Raw genomic sequence first — 23380 nt, forward strand, 5'->3', positions numbered from 1 at the left:
TCATATTGCAGTGTTGTATGGCATCACATGGTCGGTCCGCACAGGTGTAGCCTCTGCTTAATTGTTTTTTTTTTTTTTTTTTTTTTGATTTTATTGAATGAAAGCAAAAAAATTTCGGAAATAGCAACAAATTTAAGAATAAGTTTTGATTTGTTCGAATTGGTCACCTTTGGCACGAATTGTGGCTTTTAAACGGCCAATGAAACCGTCACATGCTGCGCGAATGTGGCTCTGCGGTATTTTGGCCCATTCCCGGCGAAGCGCTTCCTTGAGGTGATCGACACTTTGGTATTTTTTAGTGTCAACCTTGCTTTCCAAAATACTCCAGACACAATAGTCCGAACGGATTGGTATCCGGAGATTTCGATGGCCATTGTGAGCTGGATGTGAAGCGAAGAACCTCTTTTCGTAACCATTCTTAGGTGGCGCGTGCTGAGTGCGATGGTGCTGGGTCCTGTTGGAATGTCCAAGGTCTGCGGCCAAAATGTTCGCGTGCCCAAGGCTTTCGCGGCCCACACCATCACCATGGCCGGTGCTTGAGTTCTGGTGGCCAACCGAAGGTGCACATTTTCAGTTTGTTTACAAAATGCTGGACAACGAATGTTTTCTAATCGAAGAAAACCAAATTCGGCAGTTCACCACTTTCGGCCAAGCGAAGCAACTCTTTAGCTCTTTTGAGTCTATTTTCTTTCTGTTGCGGTGTAATTTCTTGCGCTTTTTTTAATTTAAATGGCTTTACCCCGAGCTCATTTTTCAATATTTGCCGAATGGAATATTGCGATATGTTCAGCTCACGAGCGGGTTTCTATCAAGTCGCTTTTAACCTTTCGAACCATTTCAGCTGATGGTTCGGTTTTCTTCCGTCCACTTCCGTGACGTCGGGCTATGCTTCCAGTATCACGGTAACGAGCGATAGTACGAGACACAAAAGATTTATTCACCTTTAAATGCTGGAGTGCGATAGCCACTAGTGGTTTTCCAGCCAAATATGAAGAAATCACACTATCACGCTTGAATTCCATCACGAATAATTTTTTTTCTGGAAAATTCTAACCAGAATGTTTTTATGCGCTTTTAAACAATAAAATGAGCTCTCAGTGGAATAATTTCAACAGCTGTCGGACAAGTGGCTTAGAAATGACAGCAGTCTGAAGTTGTTGGCAATTTTTTCGTCTCACCCTGTAAATGTGTTACATACTTGTATTCAACGCAGCATGATTTGTAAAACTGCTGCATCGTTTCAGGTCATGACAGAATTACTGAAAATCAAGCTCGCAAGAGACAAGCACTTTGTCATTGTCTTTTGATTGTAAGCGTGTGAATGTATGTACGAGCGAGAGTTTTCTTAAGGATTGTCATTTACAGAAGATGAACAATAATAAATTGTTCTGCATATGAATTTGTATATTCGCAAATGAAATATATATTTTTTTCTTGCTATATATACGAATATACGAATTTTTATAGGAAATTTCAAAATAAAAAAAATGCAGATCTTCATATAACTGTACCCTAAAGCACTCTTGAATAACTTTGAATAAGAATTTTTATACGTTTTTTTTCCTCACGATGAAATAATATTTCCTGAAACAAGGATCCCTAATTAGGATCCCTTTTCATTTAAAATTGCCTTTCGCCTTTAAGTTTTGTATTTAAATGCATTCTGATATGACTCTTAAATGTTGGAAAAACCAACATTAAATTTTCCATTAAACCACACCACGAACGGCTTGCCAACCTATCAAAGTGTTGACAATACGTGCTTGTGTCGAACACACATACACACAAACACTCTGTGTAAAATATTAATAATATTGAAATGCAATACAATATCCAACCATGGATATTGATTTACACAAAGCAAATATTGGCAACAAATGCATTAAGGCTTCTAGAAAAAAAATCACAATATTCTGCAAACAAATTAAAAACGGAGAGGTGGAGAGATAGGAGATAATGCTCTTTCCTTTGTAAAAGTTTGAAAGTTTTTACTAACTAAAATAAGTCCGGTTTGATGCAATCCCTTTAGCTTACAATCAAATTGTGTTATACGAGTAAAATGATGCGAAAATATTTAATTTGGTTTCAGGATAAGAAGATAGGAAGGGTAACGAAGAGTTGCAGTGACCAGTGAAACCACTTTCTCTCTCCCCACCTTCTCTCTCTATTGACTTGCATATGGCATATATGATTTGTTGTGGATAGATTTAACTTAGCGCTTTTTTCATACCCTCCACCATATGATGTACGCTCTACACATTACTAAGTTCGTCATTCTCGTTGTAACATATTGCCAAGTTAGTTGAGCTCCACATAGCAATTAAAAGTTTTTATGGGAGAATTCAATCATACACGCTATGATTCAAATTATAATTTAAAATTCATTCCAAATCTGAACCGATCTCGGTAAAATTTGGCAAAGATATTTCTGAGCTGTATTTGATATATTTTCCTGAATATCGTTGTTAAGGAGTGCATATTACGGCTGTGGGTAACAAATACAACAAATCGGATGAACAATATATATGGTAGCTATAGCTATATATGAATCGATCTTCACCAAATTTGGTATACTACCTTCTAGACTCAATTCGGTCGTAAGTGCCAAATTCCATCCAATTTGGGCAAATATTAGACGCTTGGTGCACAATAAATATAAATCGGACGAAGTTATATATGGGAGCTATATCCAAATCTGAACCGATCTGGATAAAATTTAGCAAAGGTATTTCTGAGCTGTATTTGATATATTTCCTCAAATATTGTTGTTACAGAGTGCATATTACGGCTGCGGAGGACAAAAATAACAAATCGGATGGACAATATATATGGGAGCTATAGATATATCTGAACCGATTTCGATTAAATTTGGCAAACTTATTTTCAGGCCTAATTTGGTTGTATGTGCAAAATTCCATACTATTCGGGCAGATATTAGACGTTTGGTGCACAATAAAAATCAAATCGGACGAAGATATATATGGGAGCTATATCTAAACTTTTACGATTATCTCCAATTTCAATAGGGTTCGTCCTTGGGCCAAACAAATGTTGTTTGGAAAATTTCATCTCAATCGGATAATAAATGCGACCTGCATCTTGTTCACAAGAATACATGGACAGACGGACAGACGGACTGACATGAAATAAATCAACTCAGAAAGTGATTCTATGGAGATCCTCAAAAGTAACTGTGGGTCTATCTCGCCTCCTTTTGCCTGTTACAAACAAATGCACAAAGACATAATACCCTTACCACCTTGTGGTGTAGGGTATAAAAACAATTTTAAACCCAACAAAATAAATAGTGATTATCTTTGGGCAACGCTGGTTTAAACAGCTCAAAACATGTTCCATCTTTTGTTTCACTGTCAAACATCTTCAGTTTTTACGATCGAACAACGCTTGCAAATGATTGAATTTTACGATGAAAAAGTCTGCTATTTAAAGAAAGTTCGTCAATGGGAAAATTGCTTTCAGCAACGAAGCTCAATTTCGGCTCCATGGGCCAAAGTATTGCAAATACTGTCAACGCCTTCAGAAAAAGTAACAGTTTGTTGCGGTTTTTTACGACTAACAAATACCAATGTTTAGACAAATCCCTGAAAAAATGTGGCAAAAATCATCAAAATACAGAATATCGGAAGGTACCGTTACATGGGGACTATACCAAAACGTGGACCGATATATCTCATTTTCAATACCAACCATCCTAGACACAATACAGATTGTTCTGCTAAATGTTGACGATCTACATCAAATAATGTCGGCTATATTGTGATTTCAGCAGACAGGCAGACGGACAGACAGACGACATCGTTAAATGGGCTTAGATTTTTTTGCTGATTATGAATATATATACTTTATGGGGTCTACGATGATTTTTAGGGTTGTTACTAACGGAATGACAATGTTAATATACCCTTTCCTTGCCAAAAATTATTTATGATAAGCGAAATTGTTGAAGGAAAGAAAAGGCGATAAGTAAAAAAGCAGTAAGTTCGTCCGCGCCGAACTTTGAATACCCACCACCATTTGGAATGAATTAGAAAATTTCAAAAAAAAAAAAGACAAGTAAGCAAAGATTATAGTCTTGCGGGGCCGACCATGTGATACCCTACAACACCACAATATGATAGAAGCCCCTTTATGTCCAAATCCATTTCGGAAGATTTCGTTTTAAAATTATGCTGGTAGTTGTTGTGGTCCATTTACAGCTGAATATAATCCAATAGTCATCCAAAATGCAAGACTTTTTTCCTGTACTTAACTCTCTTCTCAAGCGTGTCGATTGGCTTCAATTGTGTGATCAAGAACATTTTTCTGTTTTTGGTTCATTTGAACCCTTAAATATTTTGCGATCATATCCAAAAAGCAAGAGGTCCCTCTGTATCTCCAAATCTAGACTCATCTATATGATTTTCTCGTCTACGATATTTGGCTATATTCGTCCACGAAATCAGCATAAAAAAGCCGGAAGTTCGCCTTTTGTGTATTTTGGTATTTTTTCATACAAAGGTAGTGGTCCATTCTATCCTCTTTCCTTACTCTAACTTCATGCGAGATTTCATGTATTTTGGTTTCTATTTGTGACCTTCATGACGGCTGCAAAATCAGGAATATTTTTAGTTGTTGGTCCATTTCAACCTCTAAATATTTTGCGGACATCTTTGAAAACGATAGATCTAGCCCTTCTGAGCCTAATCCTACCCTAGTGAAAATTTTCGTGAGGATCGGACGATAATTGCAATCTGTATATAATAACCCCAACCTGTGTTGTAAGTTGAAAAAATATTACAAAATATCCACTTCAATATTCTAAGTCAAATTGAAAAAATCGCATGCGATAAAAAAATATGAAAAAATAAAAATATGTCACAAAATGCTACAAAATCTATATTAACATCATAATTGGCATATTTTTATGCATTTTTTTTTAGATTTTATACGTTTTTGTCAAGAGGGCATTCGGAATTGACAAAATTTGTCAAAATCGGTCCAGCAATTCTTGAGATATAAGCATTCTAGCTAATATCCCCTTCCTTTGTAAACATACATTGTATATATTTTGCTTTATATATCCGATATATTTATCGGCATCTACGTAATGGTCAAAATTGACCTGTTCGTCTATTTGTGATTTCGCCGGGATTAAAAATATTCGCGGTTTAATGGAAAATTTGACTTTTTTTAGCACAAATGTTGTGGCCTATTTCACCCACTAAATATTATCCGATGACCATCAAAACTGGAAGGCTTCTGCCCAGCCCCAAGCTAACTTCCGCGTCGATTGGTCCATAATTGTGACCTGTAAAGCAACTGCAAAAAAAAGGAAATTTTTCAGTTTTTGGTCCGTTTTAAACCCTAAATATTATGCGATCATCTCCAAAAGAAATAGGGTTCTTTTCTGGCCTTAACTCCACCTCCATTTCCAATTTCGTGAGGATCGGGCCATAATTGCGACCTGTAGAGTGATTACAAATTAACATGGACAGACGGACAGACGGACGGACGGACATACATAGCTAAATAGACTCAGCTCGGCGAGATAGGAAGATCCACATATAGGTTCCTATGTGGGAAACCAATATTTCGAGGTGTTGCATAATTTTTGGCCCAATCAAACTTATAATACCACCAACACGTAGTGTTGTAGGGTATAAAAAAAAATTAAAAATTGTGTTAAAAAATTTAAACTACCTAACATCGGAAGGTGCCAACATATGGGGGGATATACGATATTGTAGACCTATATAGACAAATCTCTGTCTGGGGGTAAAGCACTCACAAAGAGCAGCTTTTGTAGAATTTCAGACAATTCCGTTGAAAAATACCGAATATCTTGGGAACTGTTCTTTGGGACTATACGATATCGTGGACCTATATAGATAATTATCTTCCAGGGGACAAAGTACTCACAAAGATCTCCTTGTGTGGATTTTCAGACAATACCATAGCAAAAAGTGGCTGAAATCATCAAACTACCGAATATATACGATATTGTGGACGTATATAGGCTTTTCTTTTTCGGGGGGTAAAAAACTCCCAAGGAACTCTTTGTGTAGAATTTCAGACAATTCCGTTGAAAAATGTGCCTAAAATCATCAAAATACCGAATATGGGGGGTACCGTTATATGGGATAAAGAGATAAAGTGCTCACAAGGGACTTCTTGTGTGGAATTTCAGACAATTCCATTGAAAAATCTGGCTAAAAAAATACCTAGCATCGAGGGGTACCATCATATGGTACCCATTATTTACCATATGGGGGCTTGGACCGATATAGCCCATCTTCGAACTTGACCTGCCTGCAGACAAAAGAGAGATCTTTGCAAAATTTTAGCTTCCTATCTTAATTCGTTTTGACTGTAACGTGATTACAACAGACGGACAGACGGACGGGCAGGGCTTAATGGTTTTAGAATTTTACCCCAGCACAAAGTATTGTAGGGTATAATGAATTTTGGTTTTTATACCCTCCACCATTTGATGTGGGGTATATTAACAATGTCATTCCGTTTATAACTCCTCGAAATATTCATAATGGACCCTACATATATATATATATATATATATACTTTACCAGTATGCAGGTTAAGTTCGTAAATGGGCCATGTCGATATTCTGTATTTTCATGATTTTAGCGACATTTTTTACCGGATTTATTTCAAATTTCGTATTTGGAGTTCGCAATGGTTAGTACAACCTATGTCCAAAAATTCGTATAGCCTCCATATAACGGTACCTTCCGATATTCGGTGTTTCATGATCCGAAATAATTTCGAATTTCTCATTTGAAGTTTGTGATGGGTACTACAGCCTATGACAAAAAAATGTCTTTGTATAACCCCCATATAACGGTACCTCCTGATAGTCGGTATTTTGACGATTTCAGCAACATTATTCACCGGAATCGTTTCAAATTTCGTATTGAAAGTAAATACCTAAAATGGTAAAGACTGGACAAAATGCATTATGGAATAATATTTAGAGTTAAAAATATATAGAGACGCTGTTCACAACAGTGACATGTTAGCATAAAAATCATATTTACAGAACAATTTTAAGAATAACATTTTCTATAAACCAATGATTTGGACTAAAAATTGCATTCTATTGACATTTTTAATTAAATAGAAATAGCATTTGCTGTTAAATCCGTTTAACATTGGTTTATATCTTTTTATGATATCGTAACAAAAGATGTATTTACACCTGGTGACAATATTTTGACTCTGCCTTGTTCATCTTTATGTGTACTACAGCTTATGGCACCACATTGCGTATACAGATCCACGTATACAGATACCCCCCATATGACGGTACCTCCCGATACTCCGTATTTTCATGATTTTTGCGACAAAACTCACCGTAATTGTAAAAATATTCGCATCTAAAGTTCATAATGGGCAGCACAGCCTATGACAAATAATTTCGTATGCAGGTCCACCTCATAAAACGGTTTTAATTTAAGTGAGTAGTTTTCGATTTTTTTTTAATAGTTACAGAGCATTCATTCTCCTCGTAGTTTCAAGTTTTTAGTTTTGGCCACCTGTGTATATTAAGAACCTCCTATCTTGCCGAGCTGAGTCGATTCGGCTATTCTTAAATGTTTCACTTACCTAATGCCGGAAAATATTATATATTCCGTTTGGCAAATCTTAACTTTTTTATGGAGTTTGTACTACATAAATAAAATTGTTTAAAATTGCATTTGACCAGCACAGTCAACTATAACCTTTTTGTCATTTTTATTTTTTATACCCTACACCCCAAGGTGGTCAGGGTATTATGTCTTTGTGCATTTGTTTGTAACAGGCAAAAGGAAACAAGATAGACCCATAGTTCCTTTTGATGATCTGCATAGAATCACATTCTGAGTCGATTTATGCATGTCCGTTCGTCCCTCTGTCCGTCTGTCCATGTATTTTTGTAAACAAAGAGCAGGTCGCATTTATTATCCGATCCAGATGAAATTTTGCACAGATCATTTGTTTGGCCCAAAGACGAACCCTGTTGAAATTGGAGATAATCGGTCAAAATTTAGATATAGCTCCCATATATATCTTCGTCCGATTTGCCTTTTATTGTGCACCAAACGTGTAATATCAGCCCGAATTGTATGGAATTTTGCATATACACCCAAATTAGTCCTGAAAATAAGTATGCCAAATTTGATGGAAATCGGTTCAGATATAGCTATAGCTCCCACATATATTGTTCATCCGATTTGTTATTTTTGTCCTCCGCAGCCGTAATATGCACTCTGCAACAACAATATTTGGGGAAATTTACCTTTTATTGTGCACCAAACGTCTAATATTTGTCTTAATGGCCGAATTGAGTCTAGAAGCTAGTATGTCATATTTGGTGAAGATCGGCTCAGATATAGCTATAGCTACCATATATATTGTTCATCCGATTTGTTGTGTTTGTTACCCACAACCGTAATATGCACTCCGTAACAATGATATTCAGTGAAATATATAAAATACAGCTCAGAAATATCTTTGCCAAATTTTATCGAGATCGGATATAGTTTGGATATAGCTTCCATATATATTTTAATCCGATTTTAAATTATTTGTGCACCAAATGGGTAACACAAGTCCGAATCTAAAACATACCAATACTTCGGCATAACTTTAAATTATAATCATAGCGCGTATGATTGAATTCTCCCATAAAAACTTTAAATTGTTATGCGGAGCTCTACTAAATTAGCAAAGTGGTGTTGGGTATCATAAAGTCGGCCCCGCCCGACTTTAAGACTTTCTTTACTGGTTTACTTTCTGATTTTATACTTTCGCATGTGTTTTCTTGACACCATAAATTTATTTCTATGCAAACTGGAAAAACAAATGCACAAAAGTTGTGAAATATAAGCACCTATGCATAAATTATGTGACAACATTTTGAAAATGGATTGGATAATAAATAAATTTCGATAGTGACAAATAGATTAATCTAAAGTGCCGCAATAACTCTAAAGGCTAGACCAATTGTTTCGCCATTATTATTTGAAAATGAAATCCTTTTAGCAAAGAATCAATATCATCAGCAGAACTTTAAAAAGAATATGCAATGTTTTAAACTTTTTCATTTTTATTGTCGAAAATCCCTCTAAAAACCATTCATAAAACATTAAAACATGCTGTCATAAATTTACATGTAAAAAATGTGTCCCATGGGGATACCCACACCTCCCATATGCCCAAACATTCATATATGTAAAGTACAGCAAGTTTACATATACAGGGTGAGATAGAAAAACTATAACCAACTTCAGACTGCTGTCAATTCCAAGCCACTCGTCCGACAGTTCCTAAAATAATTCCAGTGACAGCTCATTACATTGTCCACAAGCGTTACGAAAGCATTTCGGTGAGAATTTTCCACACAAAAAAATTATTCGTGATGGAATTCAAGCGTGTTAGTGTGATTTCTTTATATTTGACTGGAAAACACAAGTTGCTATCATCAGAGCACTCCAGCATTTAAGTGTGAATGAATCTCATGTGTCTTGTACCATCGCTCATTACCGTGATACTAGTAGCGTAGCCCGACGTCAAGGAAGTGGACAAAAGAAAATAGCAACATCAGCAGAAATGGTTCGAAATGTAAAGAAGCGACTTAATCTCAACCCGCGTAGCTGTGGTCGAAAAATGGTTCGTGAGCTGAACATATCGCAATTTTCCATTTGGCAAATATTGAAAAATGAGTTTCGGAGTAAAGCCATTGAAATTTCAAAAAGTGCACAACGTCCAGGAAGTGGACAAAAGAAAATAGCAACATCAGCAGAAATGGTTCGAAAAGTAAAGAAGCGACTTAATCGCAACCCGCGTCGCAGTGGTCGAAAAATGGCTCGTGAGCTGAACATATCGCAATTTTCCATTTGGCAAATATTGAAAAATGAGCTCGGAGTAAAGCCATTGAAATTTCAAAAAGTGCAATAACTTACACAGCAACAGAAAGAAAGTAGACTCGAAAGAGCTAAAGAGTTGCTTCGCTTGACCGAAAGTGGAGAACTGCCGAATTTGGTTTTCTCCGATGAGAAAACATTCGTTGTCCAGAAGTTTGCAAGCAAACAAAATAATCGTGTTTACTTGCCAAAGAGGTCAGCTGAAAATGTGCACCTTCGGTTGGCCACCAGAACTCAAGCGCCTGCCATAATGATGATGTGGGCCGCCATAACAGCCGATGGTCGCTCTCTGCTGGTATTAATCGACCTTGGCATCAATATAAATGTCGAATATTATCGCGAAAATATTCTGAAAGGTGTACCTTGGACATTCCAACAGGACTCAGCACCATCGCACTCAGCACGCACCACCCAAATATGGTTACAAAATGAGGTTTCTCGCTTAATTTCCAGCACACAATGGCCCCCAAAATCTCCGAATACCAATCCGTTGACTACCGTGTCCGGAATATTTTGGAAAGCGAGCTTGGCACTAAATAATACCAAAGTGTCGATCACCGCAAGGAAGCGCTTTGCCGGGAATGGGCCCAAAATACTGCAGAGTAACTTTCGGGCAGTGTGTGACGGTTTCATTGGCCGTTTGAAGGTCATAATTCGTGTCAAAGGTGACCAATTCGAACAAATCTAAACTTTTTTTAAAATTTGATGTTATTTCCGAAATTTTTTGCTTCCATTAAATGAAAATTAAACAAATGTAAAAAAATACTTCGTTTGACTTTGTTGCATTTTTTTATCTCACCCTGTATGTATATGTGGAACACATTGTTGGTCAATTGTTTTCACTTACGAAATACACGCCTGAAATCACTTCCTGCTCAATGTGCGGAAATTATTGTCGCGTCATAATAACAACCAACGACGACGACACCCAACCCACGACGTCACTGTCTGTCTGTGTGTTTGGTGGGAATGAAAAAAATTGACCAATACACCCAAGCATCCAGCAACACCATTGACCACAACAGCCAGTCCGCCACTGTAACGACAAACTCCCCATTTTAAGGCATTGTTATTGCACTTCCCATTTATTTATGTAAAGCACGATGCATTACACATATCATAAATTTAAATCGTCATGAAATTCTTTAATTGAATAACGTGTTTCCATATAATTCAGTAATGTGCGTTAAAATAAAATAATATTTTAATGAGAATTTTTAAAATAGCTTAAATTATTGTAAAAGAAGAACGCATTGTGATGTTTTAGAAAATAACACGTCCAAAAAAATCAGTCGATTTTCCCGACACATATATACCCTCAGGCAATGTTCGATTATTCAAATATATTTTGACTTTTGTCATGATTATTCAAGTTGTTGACACTTTATGGAGTGGGCTCAACAGGAGTGGGCGAATGTTGTCCATTTTGTATCGGACCTAAATGTATATGATATAAATATTTCGAAGTGTCAGGTTTTCAGGGTGAGATAAAAAAATGCAATAAAGTCACACGCCATAATTTTAATATTTATACCCTACAACACTATGTGTTGGGGGTATTATAAGTTTGATTGGGCCAGAATTTATGTAACACCTCGAAATATTGATTTCCCATATAGGAAAGTATATATGGATCTTCCTAGTTCGCCGAGCTGAGTCGATCTAGCTATGTATGTCCGTCCGTCCGTCTGTCCATGTTAATTTGTAATCACTCTACAGGTCGCAATTATGGTCCGATCTTCACGAAATTTAGAATGTAGGTGGGGCTTGGACCAGAATAGAACCCTATTGCTTTTGGAGATGATCGCCAAATGTTTAGGGGTTGAAATGGACCAAATACTGAAAAAATGTCGTATTTTGCAGTAGCTATACAGGTCGCAATTATAGACCAATCGACGCGGAATTTCGCATGTAGCTGGAGTTTAGGGAGGGGAAGAAGCCTACCAATTTGGGTGGTCATCGGATAATATTTAGCTGGTAAAATAGACCATATCTTTTGCATTGAAAAAAATCAAAATTTTTCATCAAACCGCAAATATTTTAAATCCCGTCGAAATCATAAAGCCATGACAAGGTTTCTTCTGATCTTTACATTGATGTTAAAATCCAACAAATCGGATATATAGCAAAATATGTGCGATATATATGTCTATCAAAGAAGATATGCTTGAAAGATCTCTTATATGTCGAGAACGGCTGAACTGATTTCGGCAGTTCTCATTAATTCAGAATGGCCTCTTGGCAGGAAAGAAAAAAAGTCTAAAAAAATCGCATAAAAATATCTCTCTAAAGATGGAAATATTGATTTTGTAACATTTTCTCATATTTTTTCAATTTTGTCATATTTTTGGCATATTTTCATTTTGAATTAAACATTTGGTAATATTTTTACAGCTAACAAGTAGTTAGGATATCAGGATATCATATACAGATCTCATTTATGGCCCGATCCTTACGAAATTTTGCATGGGGATAAGATGAGGGTCAGAATAGAAGCCTACTCTTTTTGGAGATGATCGCCATATATTTAGGGATTGAAATGGACCAAAAAACTGCAAAATTTTCGGCAGGTCGTAATTATCGCCCGATCCTCACGCACATTTGAATGGGGGTTACCGGACATTGCAAAAGCCAAGCAGTTTCTAATGGCCATCCAAAAATATTCAATGTGTGAAATAGTTTGCCAACTTTTGTAGACAAAATACGAAAATGTCCATTCCAGAGACTTTTTGGAGAATTCACAAATACAGGAAAGACGCACTTCTTACTATTTCGTTGAAGAATAAAGTCAAATGTCTGTATCTCATATAGATGCGTTTGAGTCAAAAACCAATATTAAATGTTAATCTTTTGCCACTTCTTAGAGATTATAGGTCTTTGGGAAATATTGGTTCCAGATCTAGGAAGACCATTTAAGTGCAACATCTACGTTTTATCAGCTTCATGGATATTGAAAATGTTGAATCTTTGTTGTGGAGGTACCAGAAGGAATAGATCTTTTGCTAGTTGAAGTAATTAGGCATGTGAAATAAGAAGAAATTTCGAAATTTCGGATTTTATTATCGTTTTATTTATTCGAAGCTTTGACCCTTTGTGTGGGAGGTACCGTGAAGAATGGTCCCATCTGTACCATCTTTATAACAGATCTTGTGCTGATAGAAATATTGAGATGTACCAAGTCTGAATGGTGAATGGAATGAGTTTTTAATTTCGCTTTGCATGAGCTTGATGAAAGTTCAAAATTGTGACCCTTTGTGGGGGAGGTATCAGAAGGAGTGGTCCGATATATTTTATCTTCACGCCAGACCTTTGGTTAATAAAAATATTGTGGTGTGTGTAATTTGAAGACAATCGGAATATAACTTCATATTTTATAAGAGTTAACATTATTCAAAATTTTGACCTTTTGTGGGGGAGGTACTTGATGGAGTGAACCAATATTGTTCATTTTCGCACCTGACATAACACTGATACAAAGTTTGGAGTAAAATCGGATTATCCTTTCTCTATATGTGCACTCGGGCCGGGCGGGCTAAACTTTCAATAACCTCCACCTTAGGGTAAAGGAAACATTTTTATATAAAAGTATCTCTATAGGCAATTTTATACATCAAGGATTGTCATCTATCAAATCTTCTAAAAAACCAAAATGTGAAACAATGATGTGGGTAAATGTGACTAGGATAATCAAATTACCGAGTATTGGTGGGTATAGTTATATGTGCGCTTTAGGAAAATGTGGAACTAAATATTCAAAGTTCTGCTAACGGCCTAGAACCCATTATAACTACAAACGCCAATTTTTATCAAAATATCGAATATCGGGAGGTACCGTTATATGGGGGCTATACTAAAACGTGGATCTATATATACAATGTTTGGCCACCGGAGCAAGAACCCATTATAACCAACAAATTCCAAGTTTTTGGACAAATCCGCGAAAAAATGTGGTAAAAATACCTAAAAATCACCGAATACCTAAAAATCACACTGAAAAATCATTAAAATACAGAATATCGGAAGGTACCTTTATATGGGGTTTATACTAAAACGTAGACCTATACATAAAATGTTTCGCCACCGGAGCAAGAACCCACTATGACCTACAAAGATAGAAAGTGGCAAAAATCATCAAAATACCGAATATCGGGAGGTACCGTTATATGGGGGCTACACCAAAACGTGAACCTATACTTCAATGTTTCACCACACGAGCTAGAACTCAATATGTCCTACAAAGACTAATTTTTAGACAAATCCGTAGAAAATTGTGGCAAAAATCATCTAAATGCCATTTATCCGTAGGTACTATAGTATGGGGTCTATACTAAAACGTGGACCTATAACTTCAATGTTGCGCCATACGAACTAAAACACACTATACCCTATAAATACCAATTTTAAGACAAATCTGTGAAAAAATGTGGCAAAAATGATCAAAATACCGAATATCGGGAGGTGGACCGCGGAGCGATGTATCTCATTTTCAATACCAACCATCAAAAACAGAATACAAAATGTTCTTCCAAATTTAAAAGGTCTACGTCAAATAATGAGGGCTGTATCGTGATTTCAACAGACAGACGGACAGACAGACAAACATCGTTAAATCGACTTAGGATTTTATGCTGTTTATGAACATATATAATTTATGGGGTCTACGATGAATATTTAGGGATGTTACAAATGGTATTGCAAAGTTAATATACCCTCCATTCCAAGGTGGAGGATATACAAAAGGTTTTGACATCAATAGCAGCTACGAGTCATCCCTGAACTGTTTAAAAATTATTGGCTCCTAGAAAAAAATTAAATTAAATAAAAAATATATATTTTTTATAAATAACCGTGCCTAATTAAAATCTAAAAAAGCCCTCGCCAACAAAATTGATTTTCAACAAAATTGAATTTCAAATTCTCTACACGAATTTAATATTTAAAACCAGAAATTCATTAATATTTCGATAACCACAAATCCGTTCATGTATAAATGCCATTTATCCATTTTATTCTGTTCTAATTTTCACACGTTTCGGACAGACCTCAAAAATTTCAATTTAAAATTAATTTGCAAATGAAACGTAACCTGAGTTACCTGTAATCGAATGCAAAGCTAGATGTTGTTGTTGTTTTTTTCTTGTTTAGGTAAAATCTGGCAAAATATTTTAATTATTGTTTTTGGCGGTCAGTCAGGCTGTCAATAACTGCGAGTTGCTGGACAAATGTTTGTGAAAACTTTGGACAGTAAAATTTATGTGTGAAAATTAATAATAATAATTTATTGTAGTTATGCTATTTTTAATTATTTATACTACACATATGTACATGCATACATATATCTGTATGTTGGAAAATATATTTGGTTAATATATATATATATATGTGTGTGTGGTTTTGGTCTTATTCTACTTATAGCGAAATTGGATGGCGTGAAAACGTATATGCGTATGCGACGTGTGCCCAATCATCTGCAGGTGAAGGTCATCAAATGGTTCGATTACCTGTGGCTGACGCAAAAATGTTCCGACGAGGAACGTGCCGTATCATGTCTTCCTGATAAATTAAAGGTAAATATATATTTTGTACATGTGTGTATACGTGTGAGTATACGTGGCTTTAAGCGAAGATTAAATTTGATTTTGCGGTTTGTCAACTAAATGAACTGATTTTCTGAAAGTGTATTTTTTAAAGTTCCTGTTAAATTTATGAGTTTTTTTAATTGGAAAAAATATGATTTGTGAAAAAAAAAAACAAGTAAAGAAAGTCGGGCCCGACTTTATGATACCCTACACCACTTTGCTAATTTAGTAGAGCTCCGCATAACAATTAAAAATTTTTATGGGAGAATTCAATCATACACGCTATGTTATAAGTATAATTTAAAATCCAAGGGATAAATATGCCGAAGAATTTGTATCTTTTAAATTCGGACTTGTATTGCCCATTTGGTGCACAATTAATTTGAAATCGTATAAAATATATATGGGAGCTATATCCAAATCGGAACCGATCTCGATAAAATTTCTGAGCTGTATTTGATATATTTCCCTGAACATCGTTGTTACGGAGTGCATATTACGGCCGTGGGTAACATATATGACAAATCGGATGAGCAGTATATATGGGAGCTATATCTGAACCGATCTTCACCAAATTTGACATACTAGCTTCTAGGTCGTAAGTGCAAAATTTCATCCAATTTTGGCAAATATTAGACATTTGGTGCACAATACTAGGTAAATCGGACGAAGTTATATATGGGAGCTATATCCAAATCTAAACCGATTTCGATAAAATTTAGCAAATGTATTTCTGAGCTGTATTTGATATATTTCCTCTAATATTGTTGTTATAGAGAGCATATTACGGCTGCGGAGGACAAAACTAACAAATCGGACGAACAATATATATGGGAGCTATAGCTATATCTGAACCGATTTCGATCAAATTTGGCATACATATTTTCAGATCCAATCTGATCGGACTGATACACGTTTGGTGCACAATAAAAGGCAAATCGGACGAAGATATATATGGGACCTATATCTAAATTTTGACCGATTATCTCCAATTTCAATAGGGTTCGTCCTTGGGCCAAAAAAATGATTTGTGCAAAATTTCATCTGGATAGGGCAATAAATGCGAACTGTACTTTGTTTACAAAAAATACATGGACAGACGGACGGATGGACGGACATGCATAAATCGACTCAGAATGTGATTCTATGCAGATCATCAAAAGGAACTATGGATCTGTCTCGTTTTCTTTTGCCTATTACAAACAAATGCACAAAGACATAATACCCTGACCACTTCGTGGTGTAGGGTATAAAAACACAACGAACTTAAGACGTAGAATCGTTATCACCATTTATTGGGAAACACGAACTGTCAGACCAAACCAAATTTTATTCTAAAACCAGTAAAGAAAGTCTTAAGGTCGGGCGGGGCTGACTTTATGATACACTACACCACTTTGCGTATTTAGTAGAGCTTCACATAACAAACAAAAGTTTTATTGCGGAATTTGTGAGGATTAAATCAACCACCTATGATTATAGTAATAATTAAAAGTTCAAAGGAACTAATATATGGGAGGAATATCCTCTTCTGAATTTCTGCTAAATTTGTCGAGGCATTTGCGCCTTTTCAATTCGGGCTTGTATTATTCATTTGGTGCACAATTAACTTGAAATCGGAAGGATATATATGAGGGCTATATCTAAATCTGAACCGAACTCGATAAAATTTGTCAAAGGCATTTCTGAGCTGTATTTAATATATTTCTCCTACTGCATACCCATATGACGGGTATGCAGGGCAAATTCAAAAAATTTGATGAACAATATGTATGGTAGCTATAGCTATATCTGAACCGATTTCCAACCAAATTTGAAATAATGGTTTTAAGACTCAATTTGGTCGTAAGTACCAAATTCTATTCCATTTGGGCAAATATTACGCGTTTGGTGCACAATATGAGGCAAATCGGACAAAGATATATATGGGAGATATATCCAAATATTAAGCGATTCGATAAAAATAAGCAGGGGTATTTCTGAGTTATATTTGATATATTTCCCTGAATATCGTTGGTACAGAGTACATATTACGGCTGCGGAGAACAAAAATAACAAATCGAACAATATCCATGGGAACTATATATATATCTCTACCGATTCGGCATACTTATTTTCAGGCCCAATCGGGTCCTACGTGCAAAATTACATACTATTTGATACATACTGATATTACAAGTTTGGTGCACAATATAAAGCAAATTGGACGAAAATATATATGGGAGCTATACTTAAATTTTGATAGATTATCTCCAATTTCAGTAGGGTTCGTCTTTGGGTCAAACAAATTATTTGTGCAAAATTTCATCTGGATAGGGCAATAAATGCGAACTGTACTTTGTTTACAAAAATACATGGACAGACCGACGGACATGCATAAATCGACTAAGAATGTGATTCTATGCAGATCATCAAAAGGAACTATGGGTCTATCACGTTTGTTTTTGCCTGTTACCAACAAATGCACAAAGATATAATACCCTGTCCACCTTGTAGTGTAGGGCATAAAAATACACAACTATTAAAAATAAAACAACATAACTTTAAGCGGTATCTTAATGCTGCGCAGGAATAGGATACATGAAACTCACAAAATCGTATAAAATTTGCCATGCTTCCTGTTTCCGAAAATGTTCACAGACATTTCGCCCCTGCAAGCCCTTACATTTGCTCTATGATTGCATTTCAACATGGCCGTCTCACAGCATTGAACATTTTTTGGCCAAAAATGCAAAATGCCTTGTCACCTCGTATGTGTGTTTGGGTGAAAGTATGTCCGGAAAAAAAAACGATAAACGAAAGCAACTAATTGTTCTTCATCAACCGACTCAATGGAAACATATGGTTCAATGCTACCCATAATTGGTATTCCATGTTAGATATCTTGTTTACCTTATTTCCAGTTTTGTTTTGTCCCGAAGAGTGACACGAGATGAGTGTTAACCACAACAACAGCAACAACAGAAATAAAGCAAAACTGTCAAATAGTTACTAGAATCATGATATCCTCAAGCCATGTCATTAGCAGTTCAGCAACACACATGTCTTTCATCCGAACATACGTGTATACAGGGATGACCGGTGTGTTGGGTATATCTATGTATGTATGCGTTAATAAAGTACACAGTAGAGTCATTTGAGATTGTTTGAAGGTATACCACAGCCTAAGTCTTTGTCAGGCGGCAAAGAAAAATAGTGTTTTCCTCATCCTCCCAGCACAAAATTTCCCTTCTCTTTAAAAACATGGCCTTGTATACAGGGTGAGATGAAAAAAGTGTAACCAACTTCAGACTGCTGCCATTATTAAGTCACTCGTTCGACAGCTGTTAAAATTATTCCACTGACAGCTCATTATATTGTTTGCAAGCGTACAAAAAAAGCTATTCTTGACGGAATTCAAGCGTGATAGTGTGATTTCTTTGTATTTAGCTGGAAAACCACAAGTGGCTATCGTTAGAGCACTCCATCACTTAAATGTGAATAACATCTTTGTGTCTCGTACCATCGCTCGTTACCGTGATACTGATCAAGGAAGTGGACGGAAGAAAACAGCCACATCAGCAGAAATGGTTCAAAAAGTAAAGTACCGACTTGATCGAAACCCGCGTCGCAGTGGTTCTCGAGCTGAACATATCGCAATATTCCATTTGGCAAATATTGAAAAATAAACTCGGGGAGAAGCCATAGAAATTCCAAAAAGTGCAAGGACTTACACCGCAACAGAAAGAACATAGACTCAAAAGAGCTAAAGAGTTGCTCGCTTGGCCGAAAGTGGTGAACTGCCGAATTTGGTTTTCTCCGATGAGAAAACATTCGTTGCCCAGTAGTTTGTAAACAAACAAAATGATCCTGTTTACTTGTCAAAGAGCTCAGCTGAAAATGTGCACTTTCAGTTGGCCATCAGAACTCAAGCGCCGGCTATGGTGAAGGTGTGGGCCGCCATAACATCCGATGGTCGCTCTCCGCTCATATTAATCGACAGTGGCATCAGTTTGTTTGGGCACGCAAACATTTTGGCCGCAGACCATGGACATTGCAACAGGACTCAGCACGCGCCACCCACAAATAGTTAGAAAATGAGGTTCCTCGCTCCATTTCCAGCGCACAATGGCCACCAAAATTTCCGGATACCAATCCGTTGGACTATTGTGTCTGGAGAACTTTGGAAAGCAAGGTTGGCACTAAAAAATACCAAAGTGTCGATCACCTCAAGCAAGGGCTTCGCCGGGAATGGGTCAAAATACCGCAGAGTAATGTTCGGGCAGCGTGTGACGGTTTCATTGTTCGTTTGAAGGCCATAATTCGTGCCAAAGGTGAACAATTCGAATAATCCTAAACTTATTCTAAAATTTGATGCTGTTTCCGACTGTTTTTGCTTTCATTCAATAAAATTAAAAAAAAAACACAAGGTGGTCAGGGTATAATGTCTTTGGGCATATATTAGTAACAGGCAAAAGGAAACGAGATAGATCCATAGTTCCTTTTGAATCACATTCTGTGTTGATTTATGTATGTCCGTCCCTCTGTCCATGTATTTTTGTAAACAAATTACCCGATTCTGATGGAATTTGACACAAATCATTTGTTTGGCCCAAGGACCAATCCTATTGAAATAGGAGATAATCGGTAAAAATTTAGATATAGCTCCCATATATATCTTCGTCCGATTTGTCTTTTATTGTGAACCGAACGTGTAAAATCAGCCCGAATAATACGAAATTTTGTACATACAACCAGATTTGCCAAATTTGATCGAAATCAGTTCAGATATAACCATAGCTCCAATATATATTGTTCATCCGATTTGTTATTTTTGTCCACCGCAGCCGTAATATGCACTCTGTAACAAAAATTGTATCGGTGCAGATTTGAATATATCTCCCATATATAGCTTCGTCCGATTTACCTTTTTTATTGTGCACCAAACATTTAATAAAGCAATTTGGCACTTGTGACCGAATTGAGTCTAGAGGCTAGTACGTCAAATTTGGTGAAGATCGGTTCAGATTTAGCTATAGCTCCCATGTATATTGTTCATCCGATTTGTTATATTTGTTACCCATAGCCGTAATATGCACTCCGTAACATCGATATTCAGTGAAATATTTCAAATACAGCACAGAAATATTTTTGCGAAATTTTATCGAGATCAGTTCGGATTTGGATGTAGCTCCCATATATAACTTCGTCCGATTTACATTTTATTGTGCACCAAACTTTTAATATTTGTCCAAATGGGATGCATTTTGGCGCTTATCACTAAATTGAGTCTAGAAGCTAGAATATCAAATTTGGTGAAGATTTCTCCCTTTGAACTTTTAATTACAATTATAATCATAGTGTGTATGATTGAATTCTCCCATAGAAACTGTTAAATTGTTATGTAGAGCTCTACTAAATTATCAAAGTTGTGTAGGGTCTCATAAAGTCGGCCCCGCCTGACTTTAAGACTTTCTTTACTGGTTTTCCATTCAACTTGATATAGGATTTACTGTAAAAATGCACATATATGTGTTTGTATTATCAAGTAAAAAAGATCTATGACAACTACATTCAAAAATCTACTAACAATACTTCCTCTATTTTTTCTTTCATCCACTATTTTTTATCACCCCCCTAATTGCCGCTGCCAATGCTTGTGTTTCAATTTCTGTGTGGCATCCCATAGGCTGAAATAGCAATTAACGTCCATTTAGATACCCTTAAAAGAGTGGAGATTTTTCAAAATACCGAAGCTGGTTTCCTGTGTGAATTGGTATTACGATTGCGTCCGGTGCTCTTTTCACCCGGTGACTATATTTGTCGCAAAGGTAAGTTATCCAACAAGTTGTTTGCCTCGATGAGAAAATTGTATTGAAATCGATGTGAGTGTGTGTTGTGAACGCACATTTTTTCTTGGCAATATATTAAATTGTATTTCTCTTTATTTTTCTCTGTATTCTATTTAATTTTTTCCCATATTTTTTTTTTCTCAATAAATAAATAAATATATATGCAAACATCAATATCTCAATGAACTGTCTGTGTGATGGATCCAATAACGAAAAATTGGGGGTAAATTTACCATTTTGTTGGATTTTCTTGTCTCTTCTTGTTTTTCTTCTTTTTTTTTTTTTGATTTTGCTTTTTTTTCGAAATATTTATCCACTGAAAATTTAATGCAATTCTCGTTGATGTGGATTTTGGAATGTGCAACAACTGGCTGGCTGGCCAATACCAAACACAATTTCATAACATCATGATGCTGCTGCTCGCCAACTTCATTCATATCACTAACAACGACAACAACTTTGTTTTACGTTCCATGAATTATCGATGTATGTGTGTGTACATTACACATGCCTTGGCTCTGGCTGGGCTGCTGCTGACACTTGGGACATTGGAACAACTTAACACTCGACGGGTGTTGTTGAATATATGAAACGAATTCGTGCTGCTTGCCATACTACTGGGATAAAACTTCCCATGTTGATTGTATGACGTTGTGTGTGTGTGCTTATGTGGCGATGTGTGTGTGCATGTGTTTTTTTTTAATATGGCTGAAATTGGTGGGTTTGTGTTGGTGATATGCAATCACTTTCCACTCATTTTGCCCACATGGGCTCGATGACACGCCCAAAATAACGAAAATCTACTTAAACGAATTGCACGGGCCAAACTCATGGATAAACAAACAACAACCACATATGGAACAACTTTGCTGCTACTACCCAATGTGTGATGGTGGACACCTTTGGCACACTCAACCACTCATACACACACACCTCTGCACCCTGAACACTTTTACAAATTGCTCAATAAATCACCTGGCTGTGTGGACACCGCAAACTGTAAAAACCACTTAATAATTCATCTTACCAACTTTACTTTTAATGCAACACCAACCAACCAACCGTCTGTGCGTTCGACCGACCACCACCACCACCAATAACATCCGGTCAAATGAATTTCAACAAAAAAATACTGCCGATCAACTCGTCACCCAAATGTAAACTCTGCTCGGCTACTTAACTGTCGATGGTGTCCGGCATTAACGCCATCCAGGTGAGGTGGGCAAGGAGATGTACATCGTTAATCGAGGACGCTTGCAGGTGGTGGCCGATAATGGTAAAACCGTAATGGCTTCATTAAAGGCAGGTTCCTATTTTGGAGAGATTAGCATATTAAATATGGGCACAGCAGGTAAAGAACTTGGTAAATATCAGTTTTAGGCTGCCAGGCGGATCAATACAATGCAAGCAAAAATAAAATAAAAAAATTAAGAACATTTCAAATCAATATTTATTTAACAAAAAATATATATATTTTTAATAATTTACTATTTTTTTTTCAAGAAAAAATTAAAATAAAAACAATTAGTTTTTTCCAATTATAACTCTATTCGTATTCTCCCCTGCAAACAATCCCCAACAACAACTCACTTAGAAAAAGAACCCAAAATTCCTCCTCTTCTTCTTCTCTTTATTAAGTGTCTGATAAATGTGTTAACTTTTCGAAACTTATATTTCCCATATCTATATATAAATGTATGATTGTGTGTGTCTACTGTAAGTTTATGAAATTTTATCATTATTGAATCCAATATTTACATATGTATTTGATGCAAGTGTATGTGTCTGTTTCTTTGGATGTGCGTGTGTATGTGTAATTCTCTCACAAACTTGTTAAGTCAATATTATGCCTACAAAGCCTACATTCAAATATTGTCAATGCCACACTGGATGTTGTTGTAGTGCCTGTAATGTGATTTTAATTTTCAAATAGATATACAAATACAATTACCAACTGATGGTTGAAGTATGTGAAATTTACTTGTAGGGAAGGTGTTTGGCTTTGCAGAGAGAGAGATAGAGAGAGAGATGGAAAGTAGTAAAGAAA

General features: G+C 36.1%; 1 protein-coding gene across 1 annotated transcript in view; it reads left to right on the plus strand.

The window, feature by feature from the left end:
* Positions 1-23380, plus strand: part of LOC101895015 (cyclic nucleotide-gated cation channel beta-3) — a 122133-nt gene that overhangs the window by 71310 nt on the left and 27443 nt on the right. Inside the window, exons 5-7 of the mRNA XM_059125671.1 lie at positions 15339-15490; positions 21171-21312; positions 22547-22684. Of these exons, the coding sequence (XP_058981654.1) occupies positions 15339-15490; positions 21171-21312; positions 22547-22684 (432 nt within the window). The remainder of the gene's footprint in view (positions 1-15338; positions 15491-21170; positions 21313-22546; positions 22685-23380) is intronic.

This window comes from Musca domestica, unplaced genomic scaffold (assembly GCF_030504385.1).
Source record: "Musca domestica strain aabys unplaced genomic scaffold, Musca_domestica.polishedcontigs.V.1.1 35, whole genome shotgun sequence".
Taxonomy (NCBI): Eukaryota; Metazoa; Arthropoda; class Insecta; order Diptera; family Muscidae; genus Musca; species Musca domestica.